The sequence below is a fragment of the Cyprinodon tularosa genome, unplaced genomic scaffold, assembly GCF_016077235.1.
Source record: "Cyprinodon tularosa strain WSP-4 unplaced genomic scaffold, ASM1607723v1 ctg560, whole genome shotgun sequence".
Taxonomy (NCBI): domain Eukaryota; kingdom Metazoa; phylum Chordata; class Actinopteri; order Cyprinodontiformes; family Cyprinodontidae; genus Cyprinodon; species Cyprinodon tularosa.
In genome coordinates, this window is record NW_024039297.1 from 108,462 (window position 1) to 125,817 (window position 17,356).

General features: G+C 49.3%; 1 protein-coding gene across 3 annotated transcripts; it reads right to left on the reverse strand.

Annotated features, from left to right (window-relative positions):
- Nucleotides 1-874: 874 nt before the first annotated feature.
- Nucleotides 875-16,254, reverse strand: LOC119796884 (suppressor of cytokine signaling 7-like). Of its 3 annotated transcripts, XR_005282526.1 has the most exons (11): nt 14,449-16,254; nt 13,523-13,584; nt 9,914-10,018; nt 8,184-8,321; nt 7,781-7,920; nt 7,535-7,703; nt 7,325-7,453; nt 4,785-4,920; nt 4,393-4,554; nt 2,109-2,855; nt 875-2,064 (listed from the first exon to the last, which is right to left on the reverse strand). XR_005282526.1 is itself a non-coding variant. In XM_038305649.1 (10 exons), exons 1-9 carry the CDS (start codon nt 16,011-16,013, stop codon nt 4,428-4,430), a joined length of 2,571 nt encoding a protein of 856 aa, XP_038161577.1. In that variant the 5' UTR covers nt 16,014-16,254; the 3' UTR covers nt 875-2,855; nt 4,393-4,427. The 3 variants fall into 3 exon arrangements, 2 of the variants coding, with proteins under 2 accessions (XP_038161577.1, XP_038161578.1); XM_038305649.1 differs by having other exon boundaries at nt 875-2,855; XM_038305650.1 differs by lacking the exon at nt 9,914-10,018 and having other exon boundaries at nt 875-2,855.
- Between the last annotated feature and the right edge of the window lie 1,102 nt (nt 16,255-17,356).

Below are 17,356 nucleotides of genomic sequence, written 5' to 3' on the forward strand. Positions count from 1 at the left end.
AAATGTTACAGTGCTGCAGTAAAGCTGAAGTTATTTTCTATTCTAATTTTAACAGAATCGTTTAGGTTAAAGTGTCATAAACAGTCATATTTGATTTCCTCAAATCTGTTGATTAGTGTGAAATAAAATGCTGGATTTTGAAGCAGCTCCCGGTCGCCTCTAGAACCAGGTTCACCTACAGAGAACCGTGGCTTGGATCCAGGATCTGGTTCTTCCAAACAGGATCCAGATGTTAGAACCAAAGGGAAGGTCTGATGGAACTTCATCATCCCAGAATGAACATCTTCATCACTGCGGACCAAGCTCAGGTCCATCTCCTGCTGCATGGAGACCAGACCAACCCAATTAAGGGAGAGACTGACCTCTGACCTGCAGGATTTGAAATCTGAAATCATTGGCTTCGTTCAAATTCCTGGGCTGCGTCCTCTGAAGGCCAGATTCAAAGGCAGATGATGTCATAGCGGCGCCAAGGTCTTTCAGACACCAAGACTTGTTATGCGGCCGACAAATGCAGTTTGGAAAAGTTGGTATTGATTCTTTTTCTGCTTTGTGTGTCAACTGACACGGTTGCTAGGCGACAGAGCATATGGCGGTAAAAGCTGCAGAAGGATAGAGCTGTTTGAATTCACAGCCAAAACTCTTCTGGTCTCCTTATTTTCACGAACTTCCAAGGATCCAGTCCAGGAAGAGCGCGTCTTTGGAGGATGCAGCCCAGGAATTCAAACTCAGCCATTGTTTGTCTGCATTGATGCTAGAAGTTAAACTGGATTAAATATTAGAAACCAAATGAAATCAAATTAATTAGGAAAAACTTTGGTCTCTTTTAAATTTGTTTTATGGCTCCTAGAAATAAAAACTTTTCTGATGCTCAGACTTGAGTTCCACCATGTTTTATTAACAGGTGATTTCACAACGACACGTTACTGCTCCCCCACTCCCACAGCAGCTCCCCCACAGTCCACATTTACAGCCTCTGACATCATGGAAGCATCCAGCCTCCAGTTCCCCCAGAGTTCGCAGTGTCTGAGTCGGGCTCATTCCAGTGAAACATAAGGATGGCGACATGGTTCTAGCCCAGTAGTCGTCATGGTAACCCTGCTCTAAGGTTTTTGGTAATGTTGCCATGGTGGCGCAGAGGTCACCTCCAGGACCCGGAGCAGAAATGTTCTGGAGAGCAGGACATCGTTCTTCCGGGTCATTTGGCGAAACTTTGCTTCCAGGCTCCACTGGTCCAACGTTCCCTCAGAACTCTGTCTAGAACAGAAGAACCGATCCACCATGGAACCGGGTCCAAACCCGAAGCTGGCGACCAGAGCAGCGGGAAACAAATTCAATCTAAAACTGGGAAAACTTCCTGCCAGAACCAGTTTCCTTTTATCAGTAAAATTCAAATCAAAACGTGAAACTTAAACGTTTTCAAATGTGCCGTCAGAATCAGTGCTGAACAGAAAGCAGCTAAAGTGCTGAAAAATGCATCCGATCCGTTTGGAGAGAATGAGCAGAAACTGCCGAAAAAAAAGCAAGGCTGGAGGTTCTGATCCCCAGTGCCCATTCACCCCGCCCACACAGAGGCTCCGCCTCCTTCGCAGTCGTACCTGAACAGATGAGGGATCAGCACCGAGGCGGTCCGTTCCAGCCTTTCACCCAAACGTTTAGGAGCATCAACAAGAATCCAGTGTGAAGACGAACAGCAGGACCGGCCGACGCCATCAGAACCTCTTCAAACCCAGACTCCTCATCACCTCAGGTTCTGGTTCATCAGGGAGACCCGAGGAGATTTTGCTAAATGGATCTGTTTCTTCTTCTGAGGTTTCTGGTTCTGTTGGTGTTCTGCCACCAGATCCAGACTGAACTATTTCATCAGGTCTGAATGAATCTGAGCGTAGAACCGGTTCTCCGGTTCTCTTTGCAGGCTGGTTCTGAACAACAACCAGCCCTTTGCTGCAGGCTCAGCTTCAGATGGACCGGGTCAGTCAGGAACGGTGAGCAGAACACCAGAGAAGGTCCAGAGATGGTTCTGGCCTGACCCAATCAGCTTCCGGAGTGGATGGTTGCCATGGCGACCTGAGGGTGTGTGTGTGAATCATTATGACCGGTTGGAGACCGACCAGAGTGAGGAGGAGACGTCGTGTCAGAACCGTTTACAGGCAGAACTCCACATGTGATCAAACGCCAGCGGTTCTGGACATTTTAAAGCCCACAAATTCAGAACCAGCAACTTTATGTCATAAAAGTCAGAGCGACGGTTCTGAAGACAAGCGACCCGTTCTGGCAGGGATTCGGACTAAATGGACCCGATCCAGAACCCTTTCGGATCTGGATCCATCAGAACCAAAGAAATAAAACATTCTGAACATCGTTCTGATTATCAGAGCTTCATCCATCCACCACGCTCTTCATCAGTAGCATGAACACGTACCGCCAAACGGCGCCCCCTGCTGATGCTCAGCAGAGGCTCCAGCAGAAAGGAAAAGTAAACATGATGGGAAACTCCGAGGTTCCCGTAGGAACGCCAGATTCCGCAGCAATCTTCCGTCTCTGGGTTTTTGGAAGTTTAAGGATCCTGGAGGCGACCGATGCGTTCTTCCTCGCCGAGCTCCCAGGAACGTCCCGACGGCGACGTACCGCCCGCTCCAGTCCGGCTGATCGGTGATGACATCAAAAAGGAGGCGGAGTCTCCTCATCCCCTGTCCCTCCGCCGTCGACTCCACATGAGCCAATCAGAAGAGGGAGGATCATCTGAAACTCGCCTGGATAGACTGAGCAGAGGGAGCCCATTGGCTGCAGTCTGAGTCCGGTTTGAATCTTTGAACGTCCTTCAGTGATCGAGTCCAGAAAACAGAGAAAGAAAAGATCTGCAGGAGGAAACCACAAAAAACCGTTAAAGGCAACGACTCAGTTCTGATACATTAAATACAATCAATTCATTTCCTTTTTCATTAAATAAGGCATAAATTTATTGATCATTGTGAGATTTAAAGCTGAAGATTCAGGTTTTATACTGTGAATCGAATATATCTGTTATATATCTGCTCCGGCTGTGATGTCACAGAGGGAGAGCTGATGTGATTGGCTGCTTTTATACTCTGTATTTTGCTGGTGAAGATCCTCAGTCAATCAGGTCAGAGTAATTCCAAAAAAGTTACAATCAATCCTCTGGACTTTGTTTCCAAGTCTGAAGACGTTTCTCTTCCATCCAGGAAGACTTTTAAATTCAAAATAGCAGAAATAGCGTTTAGTTCCAGGTTTTATCCAGCAGCCCAACAAAGCCTGGTTTAGGATTAGAAATCAAACTAAATGATTGAGTTGATCCTTTCCTGCTATCATTGCAACAGAGCACCTCCCCTATTCAGCCAGGCCAACAATTCCCTCTAACGACCCCCCTTTCAGAGACATAGACAGGTATGGGGCATTGCAGGCTAACAAAGAAGCTGAACGACCCCCATTCCAAACGGGGGGACCCGTTCATCCGTTTCTATTTGCATGTTTTCTAAACTAAAACCAGGCTTTGTTGGGCTGCTGGATAAAACCTGGAACTAAACGCTATTTCTGACATTTTGAATTGAAAAAACTTCCTGGATGGAAGAGAAACGTCTTCAAACTTGGAAACAAAGTCCAGAGGATTGATTTTAACTCTGTATTTTCCCACCGAACACGGACGTTTACCACAAAGTTTACCTGCCTTTGATCACTTGACCATTAGGTCCCTGCTGCAAACCGTCTGTGGATATGGCAAGCACTTTAACATTTAATCAGGAAATGTAACTTTTTGGAATCCAGAAGGACAAAACTACAGTTAAAGATATTAGTTCAGATCTGACTGGGGAAAGTTATGCTGCAGATATCTATAATGAATATCTGGTTTAGAGATTTTATATTTACATGGCTTGCAGTACTAATCTAGACAATCAAGTAGAGGCTAAATAGAATGTTCTAGAACTGACAGAGACTCCTGGACAGAACAGCCCAGAACTTATGGAGCAGATTTGGCCCCAAACATTGAAACCATTAAAACCATAATCGGCTACATTCAACTGGAACAAGGACAGAAGATTAGAGCTCAGCGTTCTCCTGATCTCCACCGCCAAAAAACATCGACATCAGCTGGTTCCTGGCTGGACTGATGATCCATGCTGAGAAAAACATTTTGTGTTTTTTGCCAAACTAAGATTTTCTTTGACTATTGAAAAATAATAAATAGAAATGAAGGTTTGCTGATAACAGACTGCCAGGGACCAGTGCTTGCCAAATGTTCCCAGGTCTCCCCTGGATGTTTTATAACCGTCACGGTGGGAATACAGACGCCATCTTGGCTGGTTGGATGTATATTTTAAACAATTGACATGGAAGTCGATGTCCATCATGTTGTGGGGTCGTGCAGCTGGGTCCTACCCGCGAATGGACTCCTGCGCGGGCCAGCTCCAGTGCTACGTTTGGGACTCGACTCCCGGCTGGCTGCTGGGCTCCTTGGCCTCCTTCCCGTCCCGCAGCGGGGGGCTGATCTCCTCCTCAGGGTCGTAGTAATAAAACTTCCTCAGGTAGGCGATCAGAGGCCTGCAAGACAGAGCAGGAAGCAGAGGTTAATTCGCAGCCCAGATGGTGCTGGGAGTCAGACAGCAGAAACTGAAGCTGCCTCGGCCACCGCAGCAACCTAAACGCTAAAGCTAACTATAACAGCTCAGGTTTGGATCATTTCACTTCTGTCTCTGCTCTAATTCACTTCTCCCTGGAGTCCTTCAGCAGAATGGAGGTGCCAGGGGGCGGGGCTTGCAGCGGGTACGTACGTGGGCAGCGGCAGCTCCTGGATATGGTCGATCCGGACCAGCTGTCTGATGCAGAAGCGACACAGATGCTGCAGAGACTTGACGCTGCTGAACCTGGAGACCGGGTACAGGAGCTGGACTGGAGTCGGAGGCAGACCTGAAACACAGACGCACAGTGATGGACCAGAACCTGGCAGGAAGCGGGAAGACGTGTCCTATGCTACCAGTCATCTCAATAACGTTTCTATGGTAACCGGGGTCCAAAACATGCAGTTCAGGACAGATCTTCTCTGTCCGCTCGGTGCTGACACCCCGGCTCACCCCTCATTCAGCCACAGGTTGGAAATATCTGAGAAAAAAAGCTCTGATTCTAGAGAAGCGTTAATCCAACCCTTTTATGAACATCTCAGTCATCTGGATCCAAGAGAGAGAGAAACAGATCTCAAGGTTTTAAACAGGGATAAAAATTAGAAGTTCATGATCATCAGATAGCATTCAGCCACCAGATGGCGCCATGCGCCACCTTCCATGGAAAGGCTGTCATCTAAAAACAAAGTTGCCAATGAAACATGCGGCCCCTCATCAAACCTTGACCCATCTGGAATGCCAATCTGAAATGCCTCACTAGATGCTTCATGAAAAAAACCTCACTAAAGGCCTTGTGAAATGCCTCATGAAATGCCTCACTAAAGGCCTCATGAAATGCCTCATGAAATGCCTCACTAAAGGCCTCACTAAAGGCCTCATGAAATGCCTCATGAAATGCCTCACTAAAGGCCTCACTAAAGGCCCCATGAAATGCCTCATGAAATGCCTCACTAAAGGCCTCACTAAAGGCCCCATGAAATGCCTCATGAAATGCCTCATGAAATGCCTCACTAAAGGCCTCACTAAAGGCCTCACTAAAGGCCTCTGAAATGCCTCAATAAAGGCCCATAAAATGCCTCAATAACGGCCTCAAGAAAGATCTCACTAAATGCCTCGTGAAATGCATCATGAAATGCCTCATGAAATGCCTCACTAAAGGCCTCATGAAATGCCTCATGAAATGCCTCACTAAAGGCCCCATGAAATGCCTCATGAAATGCCTCATGAAATGCCTCACTAAATGCCTCACTAAAAGCCTCACTAAAGGCCTCACTAAAGGCCTCATGAAATGCCTCATGAAATGCCTCACTAATGGCCTCATTAAAGGCCCCATGAAATGCCTCATGAAATGCCTCACTAAATGCCTCACTAAAGGCCTCACTAAAGGCCTCACTAAAGGCCTCATGAAATGCCACACTAAAGGCCTCACTAAAGGCCTCATGAAATGCCTCACTAAAGGCCTCATGAAATGCCACACTAAAGGCCTCACTAAAGGCCTCATGAAATGCCTCATGAAATGCCTCACTAAAGGCCTCATGAAATGCCTCATGAAATGCCTCACTAAAGGCCTCATGAAATGCCTCACTAAAGGCCTCATGAAATGCCTCATGAAATGCCTCATGAAATGCCTCACTAAAGGCCTCACTAAAGGCCTCTGAAATGCCTCAATAAAGGCCCATAAAATGCCTCAATAACGGCTACAAGAAATATCTCACTAAATGCCTCGTGAAATGCATCATGAAATGCCTCAGTAAGGGCCTCGTGAAATGCCTCACTAAAGGCCTCATGAAATGCCTCATGAAATGCCTCACTAAAGGCCTCACTAAAGGCCTCTGAAATGCCTCAATAAAGGCCCATAAAATGCCTCAATAACGGCCTCAAGAAATATCTCACTAAATGCCTCGTGAAATGCACCATGAAATGCCTCAGTAAGGGCCTCTGAAATGCCTCACTAAATGCCTCATTAAAATGCCTCAATAACGGCCTCAAGAAATATCTCACTAAACGCCTCAGTAAGGCCTGATGAAATGCCTCACTAAAGGCGTCGTGAAATGCCTCACTAAAGGCCTTGTGAAATATCTCGCTACATGGCTTCTGAAACGCTGCACTAAATGCCGAAGGAAATGCCTCATTAAATGCCTCTGGTAATGCTGCGCTGTGTTGCTGTTCAAACTATCCTAGATTTGTCACAGCTGTGTTTGCTGAAATGCACTGGCTTGAATTTCAAGCTCAGCTAAGATTAAAAACAAGTAAGCTTTACAAAACTTAAGATTGTTACACAAATAAAAATGACATCTGGAGATGTTCTGTAAGATGAGAGCCAATCTGACTTCCTACATTTAGACACATTCAGCAAAGCAGATTTCCAGATGTTCTGCAGCTGCGGTTCTACTGATAGAAAGGGGGCGGTTCAATTCTATTTAGTTTATTTCTATAGCTCCGATTCACATCATGTCATGTCAGGTCACTTTCCAGTTGACCAGATCATCCAGTCAGATTGATTCAAAGTTTTCTATCTAAGGAAAACCAGCTGATTGCATCGACTCATTGACTCTTCAGCAATCCCTCACACTAAGCATGCTTGTAGCGACAGTGGAGAGAAAAAACTCCCTTTGACCAGGAAGAAACCTCCAGCAGAACCAGGCTCAGTGTGAGCGGCCATCTGCCGGCTGGGCCGATCGGTGGGTTCCTACCTGGGACTCTGGAGCGAAGGAAGTAGAGGAACTTTCCATTCTTGGAGTGCATGATAGCTCTTTCGATGAACTCCACCACAGAGTGGCAGCGGTCCTCGAACTTTGGGTGGCACCACAGACTGAAGGTCCCTGCAGGACGGAACAGGACAGAGAGGTCAGGGCTGCAGTGGGCCGGCCTGGACAGCCCGGTTCTGCTGGTGTGTGACTTACCTCTGTAGTGCTCCATGCGTGTGTGGTGCGTCACCCCCTGCGACCGGAAGCTCAGGCTCAGGATGTACCGAGGGTCTGAACTGTCCCGGACCAAAAACGATCCGTCCGGCTTCCCTTTCAACTTCATCTCAGCGTCTTCCCAGTTCATGGGGCCCCAGTACCAGCCGCACTGGGAACACACACACACACCCCAATGTTAGGCCCCGCCCCTTCCCTCACTGCTCACATCTAATCAGACATACCCACCTTCTCCAGCTCTCTGAGGCTGGTGGCGAAGCTGCCAGCGTCGGGTCGACTCAGGGGGCAGCGGGGGGCAAGCCGTGGGGGTGGGTTCTGGCCGTCGGGCCGCAGCGGTACCGGGCGGGGTAAACCTCGCAGGAAGGTGTCTGGGCAGAAGAATCATAGTCAGAACTCGGTTTTGGCCAATAATCGAGTTTCCCTGATATTTTTTAAATGACCTCCAGCCCTGAGATCACTTCTCTGCTTCAGTTAAACACCCACAATCCTTTGCTGCAGCATTATCACTGTCACATGACCAACCAACCCCCCCCACCCCCCTCCCAGAACTAAACAGCAACAACCATGGGCTAGTCATAGCAGCTGTTCTGGTGTCCCTGCTCGCCCGGCCTCTGGAACCGGGACCGCTTACCGTTGAGGCTCAGGCTGTGCTGGATGGTGCTCAGGGTGGGGGGCAGGGCCATGGTTCGGGGGGGCAGAGACTGCATTGATGCTCCGGTGCTGTGCTCCATGAAGGGCCCCTGATGCTGAGGAGGGCCCCCAAAATCATCTGCAAAGCATCACAGACACAAACACAGCTGAGAGGAGGTCCAGGACCACATCTCTACATCCTGTAGCTTCATCATAGAAGCATAAAGGAAGAACTTCTCCACTTTCATCTTGATTAAGATTCAAGAACTCCTACGCTTCAGGTTGAAACCATCAGAAACGCGTTTTGAACAAACAAAAAAGACAAAACGAAACAAAAAAGAAGAAAAAAACGACTGTAAAATATTTCTTCCTCCATCAGAGCAAAGCTTCGTCTCAGAGGAACTGGGAGGATCCATCCAAGAAACAAACCATCAAGGAACCTGGAGGAACATCGGGGCGCAGCTTCAGCAATAGCCTCTGATCCATCACAGGGTTCTCTATCCAGAACCATTATCCATCACCACCAGATAGAACCTCTGGATAACCTTCATCCAGCTCTACATCCAGAGGGATAAAGGCTGATGTTCTCCTCAGAGTCAGCTTATCTGGGCTCAGAGGCTTCTATGGTGGTAGAAGGCTGCACCATGGTCTGGGTTTGGATCGTCTCCTCTGGGATGGTAGGAGGTGGTACCATGGTCTGGGTTTGGATCGTCTCCTCTGGGATGGTAGGAGGTGGTACCATGGTCTGGGTTTGGATCGTCTCCTCTGGGACTGTAGGAGGTGGTACAATGGTCTGGGTTTGGATCGTCTCCTCTGGGACGGTAGGAGGTGGCACAATGGTCTGGGTTTGGATCGTCTCCTCTGGACGGTAGGAGGTGGTACCATGGTCTGGGTTTGGATCGTCTCCTCTGGACGGTAGGAGGTGGTACTATGGTCTGGGTTTGGATCGTCTCCTCTGGGACGGTAGGAGGTGGTACCATGGTCTGGGTTTGGATCGTCTCCTCTGGGACGGTAGGAGGTGGTACCATGGTCTGGGTTTGGATCGTCTCCTCCAAGATGGTAGGAGGTGGTACCATGGTCTGGGTTTGGATCGTCTCCTGTGGGACGGTAGAAGGCGGTACCATGGTCTGGGTTTGGATCGTCTCCTCTGGGATGGTAGGAGGTGGTACCATGGTCTGGGTTTGGATCGTCTCCTCTGAGACGGTAGGAGGCGGCACCATTGGAGAGACGTTTGGAGGAGAAATGGGACAGAAGAACATCTGGAAGCCTGTGAGCCTCCAGTTCCTGAACAACAGGGACTCTAAGGGTCGGTAGAAGGAACCGGACCGTCACAGAGCTGCAGAACCTTGTCCAGAACATCAGGTACAGTAATGAGTCCATGTTCTTATAAATGGGGGAAAACTGACCGAGTTTAAAACTGAAAGAAGCAAAGAACATAAACTTCCAGATAAAACTTTCGGTTCTTCAGCTACTGTCCGAGTCTGCTGGTTGGGTTCTTCTTTAACCTAGAGAACAGGAAGCAGATCCTTACGAATGTGACTCGGTTCCATAGCGACTAAACCCAAAATATCACATCTGAACCAAACCAGATCAGTAATCAGAACCGGACCGGGACGGAAAAGAACCAAGTTACAAAGGAATCCTACCTGAGAGCGAAGATCCCACAACACAAACACAAAGAGCAGAGGACAAAACAGGAAGTGAGAGAAAAAGAGGAAGAAGAGGAAGTACCGAGCAGGCTGAGGCTCCGTCTGGGAGGGGGGGGAGGGGTAGGGGGGTGCTGAGAGGCCCCCCCCCTGCGAGAAATGTCCACATCGACCAGAGAGACCGTCTCACCTGGACAGAGCAGAGGAGGGGTTAGAGGAGGGAGGGGTTAGTGAGCAGAGGGAGGAGCTTGAGGATGAAGATGGGGATGAGGAGGCACATCTTCATCAGCTGCTGTTGGTCCTTAACAACTAAACCTCCTAACCTGAACCTCTGAACCCAAAAAAACCTGCTAGGTAACGGATCCATAACCGACCCGCTCAATTAACCGACCCGTTCAATTACAGAACCGTTCAATTATTGGACAAGTTTAATTAATGGACCCGTTCAATTAACGGACCCGTTCAATTAATGGACAAGTTTAATTAATGTACGCGTTCAATTATTGGACCCGTTTAATTAACGGACCCGTTCAATTAACGGACCCGTTCAATTAACGTACCCGTTCAATTAATGGACCCGTTCAATTATTGGACCCCTTTAATTAACGGACCCGTTCAATTAACGGACCCGTTCAATTAATGGACCCGTTCAATTACAGAACCATTCAATTATTGGACAAGTTTAATTAATGGACCTGTTCAATTAACGGACGAGTTTAATTAATGGACCCGTTCAATTAACGGACCCGTTCAATTAACGGACCCGTTCAATTAATGGACCTGTTTAATTAACGGACGAGTTTAATTAATGGGCCCGTTCAATTAACGGACCCGTTCAATTAACGGACGAGTTTAATTAATGGACCCGTTAATTAACGGACCCGTTCAATTAATGGACGAGTTTAATCAATGGACCCGTTCAATTAATGGACCCGTTCAATTATTGGACCCGTTCAATTATTGGACCCGTTCAATTAATGGACCCGTTCAATTATTGGACCAGTTCAATTAACGGACCCGTTCAATTAACGGACCCGTTCAATTATTGGACCCGTTCAATTAACGGACCCGTTCAATTAACGGACCCGTTCAATTATTGGACCCGTTCAATTAACGGACCCGTTCAATTATTGGACCCGTTCAATTAATGGACCCGTTCAATTATTGGAGCCGTTCAATTAACGGACCCGTTCAATTAACGGAGCCGTTCAATTAACGGACAAGTTCAATTAACGGACCCGTTCAATTATTGGACCCGTTCAATTATCTGATCTGCTCAATAAATGGACCCGTTCAATAACAGAACCGTTCAATTAACAGACCCGTTCAATTAACAGACCCGTTCAATTAATGGACCAGTTCAATTAATGGACCTGTTCAATTATTGGAGCCGTTCAATTAACGGACCCGTTCAATTATTGGACCCGTTCAATTAATGCACCCGTTCAATTAACGGACCCGTTCAATTATTGGACCCGTTCAATTAACGGACCCGTTCAATTATCTGATCTGCTCAATAAATGGACCCGTTCAATAACAGAACCGTTCAATTAACGGACCCGTTCAATTAATGGACCCGTTCAATTAACGGACCCGTTCAATTATTGGACCCGTTTAATTAATGGACCCGTTCCATTAACGGACCCGTTCAATTATTGGACCCGTTCAATTAACGGACCCGTTCAATTATTGGACCCGTTCAATTAATGGACCCCTTCAATTAATGGACCCGTTCAATTATTGGACCTGTTCAATTAATGGACCCGTTCAATTAACGGACCCGTTCAATTATTGGACCCGTTCAATTAACGGACCCGTTCAATTATTGGACCCGTTCAATTAACGGACCCGTTCAATTATCTGATCCGCTCAATAAATGGACCCGTTCAATAACAGAACCGTTCAATTAACAGACCCGTTCAATTAATGGACCCGTTCAATTATTGGACCCGTTTAATTAACGGACCCGTTCAATTATTGGACCCGTTCAATTAATGGACCCGTTCAATTAATGGACCCGTTCAATTATCTGATCCGCTCAATAAATGGACCCGTTTAATTAACGGACCCCTTCAATTATTGGACCCGTTTAATTAATGGACCCGTTCAATTAATGGACCCGTTCAATTATCTGATCCGCTCAATAAATGGACACGTTCAATTAACGGACCCGTTCAATTATTGGACCCGTTTAATTAATGGACCCGTTCAATTATCTGATCCGCTCAATTAACGGCCCCGTTCAATTAATGGACCCGTTCAATTAACGGACCCGTTCAATTACTGGACCCGTTCAATTAATGGACCCGTTCAATTATTGGACCCGTTCAATTAACGAAATTAAAGGACCCTTTTAATGAACAAATAAATGATGGATTTACTTTAATGGATCCATAGTTCTAATGGGTCCATTTTTCTACTTCAATGTTCTGAGGGACTGAGAATGACCAGAACTGGAACCAAACTGATAGTGATGTCATCTATGGATGGGGCCACGCCCACCGACCCAGGCCGTATGATGTCATTGGTCCCAGAGGCCATTTTCTAACAGATTCTACTGCGAGTTAAAAAGTTCTGGTTCTGTCCTGACAACATGGAGGGCGCTGAGCTCAGATGACTTATCTCAGCTAGTCCAAGGGGGGTCCGGTTCTTCTGCTGGGTTCCAGGATCCGATTCTTTTGGCCTGGATCTAAACTGCAGAACCAGGGGTGAAGCTCTACCTCCTGAGCAGACTGGATCAGGTGAAACCCGACCCATTCTGTAGGTCCAGAACTACAGCAGAACCTTCATTCTACTGATTGAACCAGAAACTATGCAGCAGGTGATGTTCTATACGGCCCATCCCTTATCAAAGTGATGAACTGGACCTCAAACTTTGTCCTTCTCTTCATAAAGGTTCTGGACCTAGATCCATGTCTTTCAGTTATTTCCCTCATAAACACCACTGGCTTCCATTAGAAGAACCTCACTGTCCGGTTCTGATGGGTAGAACTCCTCCTGGGTAGGAGGAGAATCCTGTCAGGCTGGGTTCTGTCCAGGATTAAACCTCCTTCATCGACCCGTTTGCCCGTCGTCCAACCGGAGACGTTATTCCTTCCAAGGTGAGATTATTAGTTCTGTCCACTACAATCAGTGGCCGTTATTAAAAGTGTGGAAAACATTTTTAAATCATCGGATAAACAGATGCTAAGAAAATGATGATCTTCAGAAAGCAGTGGGTTCTATTGATCATCCAGTTCTAGAACTAGAACCTGTTAGAACCAGGCCGGTTCTGACCTGGTCTACATCCCAGATGAACAGATCCACCTGAACACGCCTGGTTCTGTCAGCGCAGAAATCTGAACCCGTCCAACATCAGACGCTAATCTGAACTCAGAACCTCAGAGTTCTGAAGCTGTATTCAGAACCCAAGTCTGATTTATGGTACCAGCAGAACCTCTGTGGCCAACGGCATCAAGTGAGGCAGCCGCTGTTTGTGAGATGGAGCTAGCGCTGCGGTTACTTCCTGTTTCCTGTTCAGTTACGTCTGTGAGCTTAGCAACCGCTAACCGATCTTCACCCAAAGATCCGGTCCAACAGAAACAGAACCGTGAAGATGTGACTGGTTAGGAGCAGGATGTTAGATGAGGACAGAGAGTGAAAGCTGCCAGCCCGGGTCGGCCTGGTTCGGCCCGGTTCGGCCCGGCGGACTCACCGGTGAAAGCAGGAGTGAACGGCACCGGGGAGAAGGCACTGTGGGGTCTGGACACCTGCAGCCTGGGGAGTCAAACAGAAACACTCGTCAGGTTATGATCGCTGGGAGGGAAATCATTCAGTCACAAACAGGAAGTGTGAACAGTCAGAACAGGAAGTAGAAAACAGTCGGCTTAAAATAGAACCAGAGGAGCTGGTTCTGGAGCTCAGCAGGTTCTGAAGAAGAAGCAGAACTTTCTGCCCAGTCTGTTCCAGGTCCAGGTTCTGGTCCTTCAGTCACCAGCAGAACCTTCTTCTCCTCTATCAGGTCCAGATTTCAGCGAGAAGCAGAGGATACAGCGCCATGGCAACCAGGATGTGACATCACCGTCTCACCTGGCATGCACCTGAGGCCCCCCCCCACCTCCGCCCACTGTAAGGGAGCCAAAAACTGCTGCCATGGAGACGAGCTTCACCAGAGAAAGGGATGCTGTCGCCATGGTAACAGCAGTCTCTCTGCTGAGCAGTCAGAGAGCCGATCGCCATGGCAACAGCTGCAGGGAAAGTTGAGCGGCAGTGAAGTTTGATGGGATCCAGGCAGCAGCCGATCCTGCCCTCAGAACCAGAACCGGACCCTGACGTCAGCAGGTCCAGGTCTGAAGGCTCCAGAGTCGGACCGGGGACGACAGGGCCTACCAGGCCATCAGAACCAGAACCTGGATGCTTCAGACCCGGATGCAGCAGTCTGTAGAACCTTCTGCAGTTTGGACAGAACTTTGAATCCTCATCCTGCCACCACCGTGCTTCAGTGTTGGTTCTGATCTCCACCTCGGGCCCAGGCGCCTCCTCCCATCCTCCGACCAGCAGGACCGGTTCTGGGTGGCGACCTTTGACCTGTAGAGGAAGGTTTAGATTAAACCCCATTAGAAGTTCTTCAGAGCTCCTTACCTGCTGCTGTCCTGGTCCGTACTGCTGCAGGTGGACCCCCACACGTCCAGCAGGCTCCCGCCTGATGAGGTGGACGACGCCAGAGACGGACGCTTGTCCAGTAGCCCCCCCGACCCGCCGCTGGAGCTCTTGGTTCTGAACAACTTGCTGAGCCGGACCTTGAGGGACCCCCCCTTCCTGGACTTTCTCCGCGGGGTCTTCTCCCCCTCCAGGACCACCAGGGGGGAGGCGGGCCGCCCGGCCCCCCCGGCCGCTACGCCCAGCTTTGGGGTGGCGGCGCGGCTCTGGGGCTGGGATCTGGACTGGTGCTGATGCTGCGGGCGGGGGCCCTGTTCTGGAGGGACGCGGGTGCTGCCCGTGGCTGCTGCGGGTGGGGGGGCCTGTGGGGGTGCGGGGGAGTGGGGGGGCACGGCAGATCGGCAGGTCTGCTCCGTGCAGACCCCCGCCTCCTCGGCCAGCCGGTGGACCTGCCGCATCAGACCGCTGAGAGTCCCGGCACAGATGACGGGTCCGACTCCCCCAGGCGTCCCTCCAGTACCGCCCCCCTCCCCATCCTCTTCTGTCTTGGTGTCCTCTTCACCCCTCCCTCCCCCCTGAGCCAGTTCCCCTACCTGCTCCGAACCCAGACCCTCCAGAACCAGCAGGGCATCGCTGGTGTCACTGGGGTCCTCCCCGGGCCCCCCGGGTCCGGTACCCAGGATACTGTGACAGGAGCAGCGAGGGAGGGGGGGCACCACCTCCTCCCCACCAACTCCCACCCCCTCTCTGCCCTCACCCAGCTGACCCAGCTTCTGGGCCAGAACCAGGACTGGATCTTCACCCCCAGAGGAGCAGGACTTCCTGTGCTCCAACAGTCCCAGGCGCAGAGCCTGCTGCAGGAGGCCCGGGGGCCACTTGGCCAGGCGGTGTCTGTGACACAGGATGGGGATGGACTCAGGGTCCAGAGGCGGGACCTGCGGGGGGTTCTGTGGGCCCTCAGACCCTTTGGAGAGTCGGACCACTGGGTGCCACTGCGGGGTCTCTTCAGGGGACTGGGTCTTCTGCTCCTTCCCTCCTCCGGTAGGATCGTTAACAGAACCTGGTCCTGGTCCCGGTCCTGGTCCCGGTTCTAGTCTGTCTGCCTCCTCCTGCAGGAACCCTGCGGGCGGCTGCTGCAGTCCGGACCGCAGCAGGTTCTGGAGAACCATCAGCTGAGCCCTGGATCCATGTCCCCCCGAACCGTCCACGAACCGCTGCGCCGCTGCGGCAAAATCCTCTGACGGCGGCGACAGCGACGCGTCGGAGGTCTGCGGGGCCTGCGGCAGCCCCAGGCCGCCCTCCAGCTCCACTCTTCCGGGAAGCGGCGAACTGTAGTGCGGGGATGCGGAGCCGAGGCCTGCGGAGGGGCCGCTGGGATCCACCTCAAACCCGCCGCCGCGGTGACCCAGCGCGGCTTTCACCGACCCGAACCCGCCGCCGCCGGACCGGATCAGGCCGTCCGGCTCGTCCAGCCGGTCATACTCCGCGGCGGAGACGAGCCGCATCAGGACGAAGTCCGGAGACATTTCTTGCTGCGCGTCATTCATGGCGGCGGGCGAACGGCTCCGCTCTTACATAACAGCTGCTGCATCTCAGCTCCGGGCCGCGAACACCTGCAGGCCGGACCGGGCTGGGACTGGACCGGATCCACGGAACCACCATCAACCGACCAGGCCCGGTTAGCGGCGAGCCTCCGACCGACTCATCCTCACTGAGACAACGGGATGTGATGAAGAGGAGGGCGGGGAGCGGAGCTGCGCAGGCGGCTTCACTCATCGATCCGCGGGGACCAAGGAGCGCCCAGTTCACCATCATTTACACTTTATTTACATTATTATCACATTATTTTATACCGTTTTTATCTAAAATGACATGTTGAATATTTTAAGCTTCAATGATGTAATGAGACCAGAGAGCAAAGCTGCAATTATTACTATTAGTTTATACATTTATTAATTTCTTTTTATTTGTAAAAAAAAAAACAAAAACAAAAAATTGCAATTTAAAGTATATAGAAATATTAATGATTATTTTTATTTTTCCATCGTTTTCACTTTATTTTGTTTCTTAGTTCATTGCAATTAACTAATGGGGGGATTTATCATTAGGCAATACTAGGCAGTTGCTTAGGGCCCCAAGTTCCTGGGGGCCCCATAAAAATCTGTTCGCATGTAGAGTTAATACAACTATTCCTTATTTGTGCACATTAATTATGTTTTTGATAAAAATCCTTTGACTAAAATGCCATCAGAACGCTGATAATATTATGTGTGTCTCAGCCCCCCCTTCAGTGTCCACCATATTGGATCAGTCCATTTGCTGCACATGTTCAGAAAGGTCCAAACAGACAGCAGCAAACCATTTGAAAACAAACCATGCAAAGAGCAGTGTTGCCAACTTAGCGCTTTAGTCGCTATATTTAGCCACTTTTCAGACCCCTCTAGCACTTTGATTTCTAAAAAGCTCCTAGCGCCAAATCTAGAGACTTTTTTCTGCTACTGGAGACTTTGGAGACAACATCTAAAAGCAGCGAACTCTGCTCTCCAGAGCGAGTAGATTGGTAACCCCGCCTCCTGCTCTCCTCTATCTTGTCTGCTGTCATGATTCATGCAGCTATTATTTCATCCAAATGAGAAATGGAGAACAGATAAGCAGATCATGGCTTGTCTGCAGTGAAAAGAAGGACTGGGTTATTTACTTTGGCCTTTTTGGAAACACAGGAAGGAGCAATCAGCTAAGTGAGCTTAGTGCTTGGAAAAAATCTTTCATTCCTTTAGAGACAGCATGAAAAGTCAGCTGAGAACAAAACATAGAGAGGAAAACAAGAAGAAAAGGGACAAGAAGAGAGGGACACAACCTAGAACAGATAATAGATGTCTATTCTATTAAC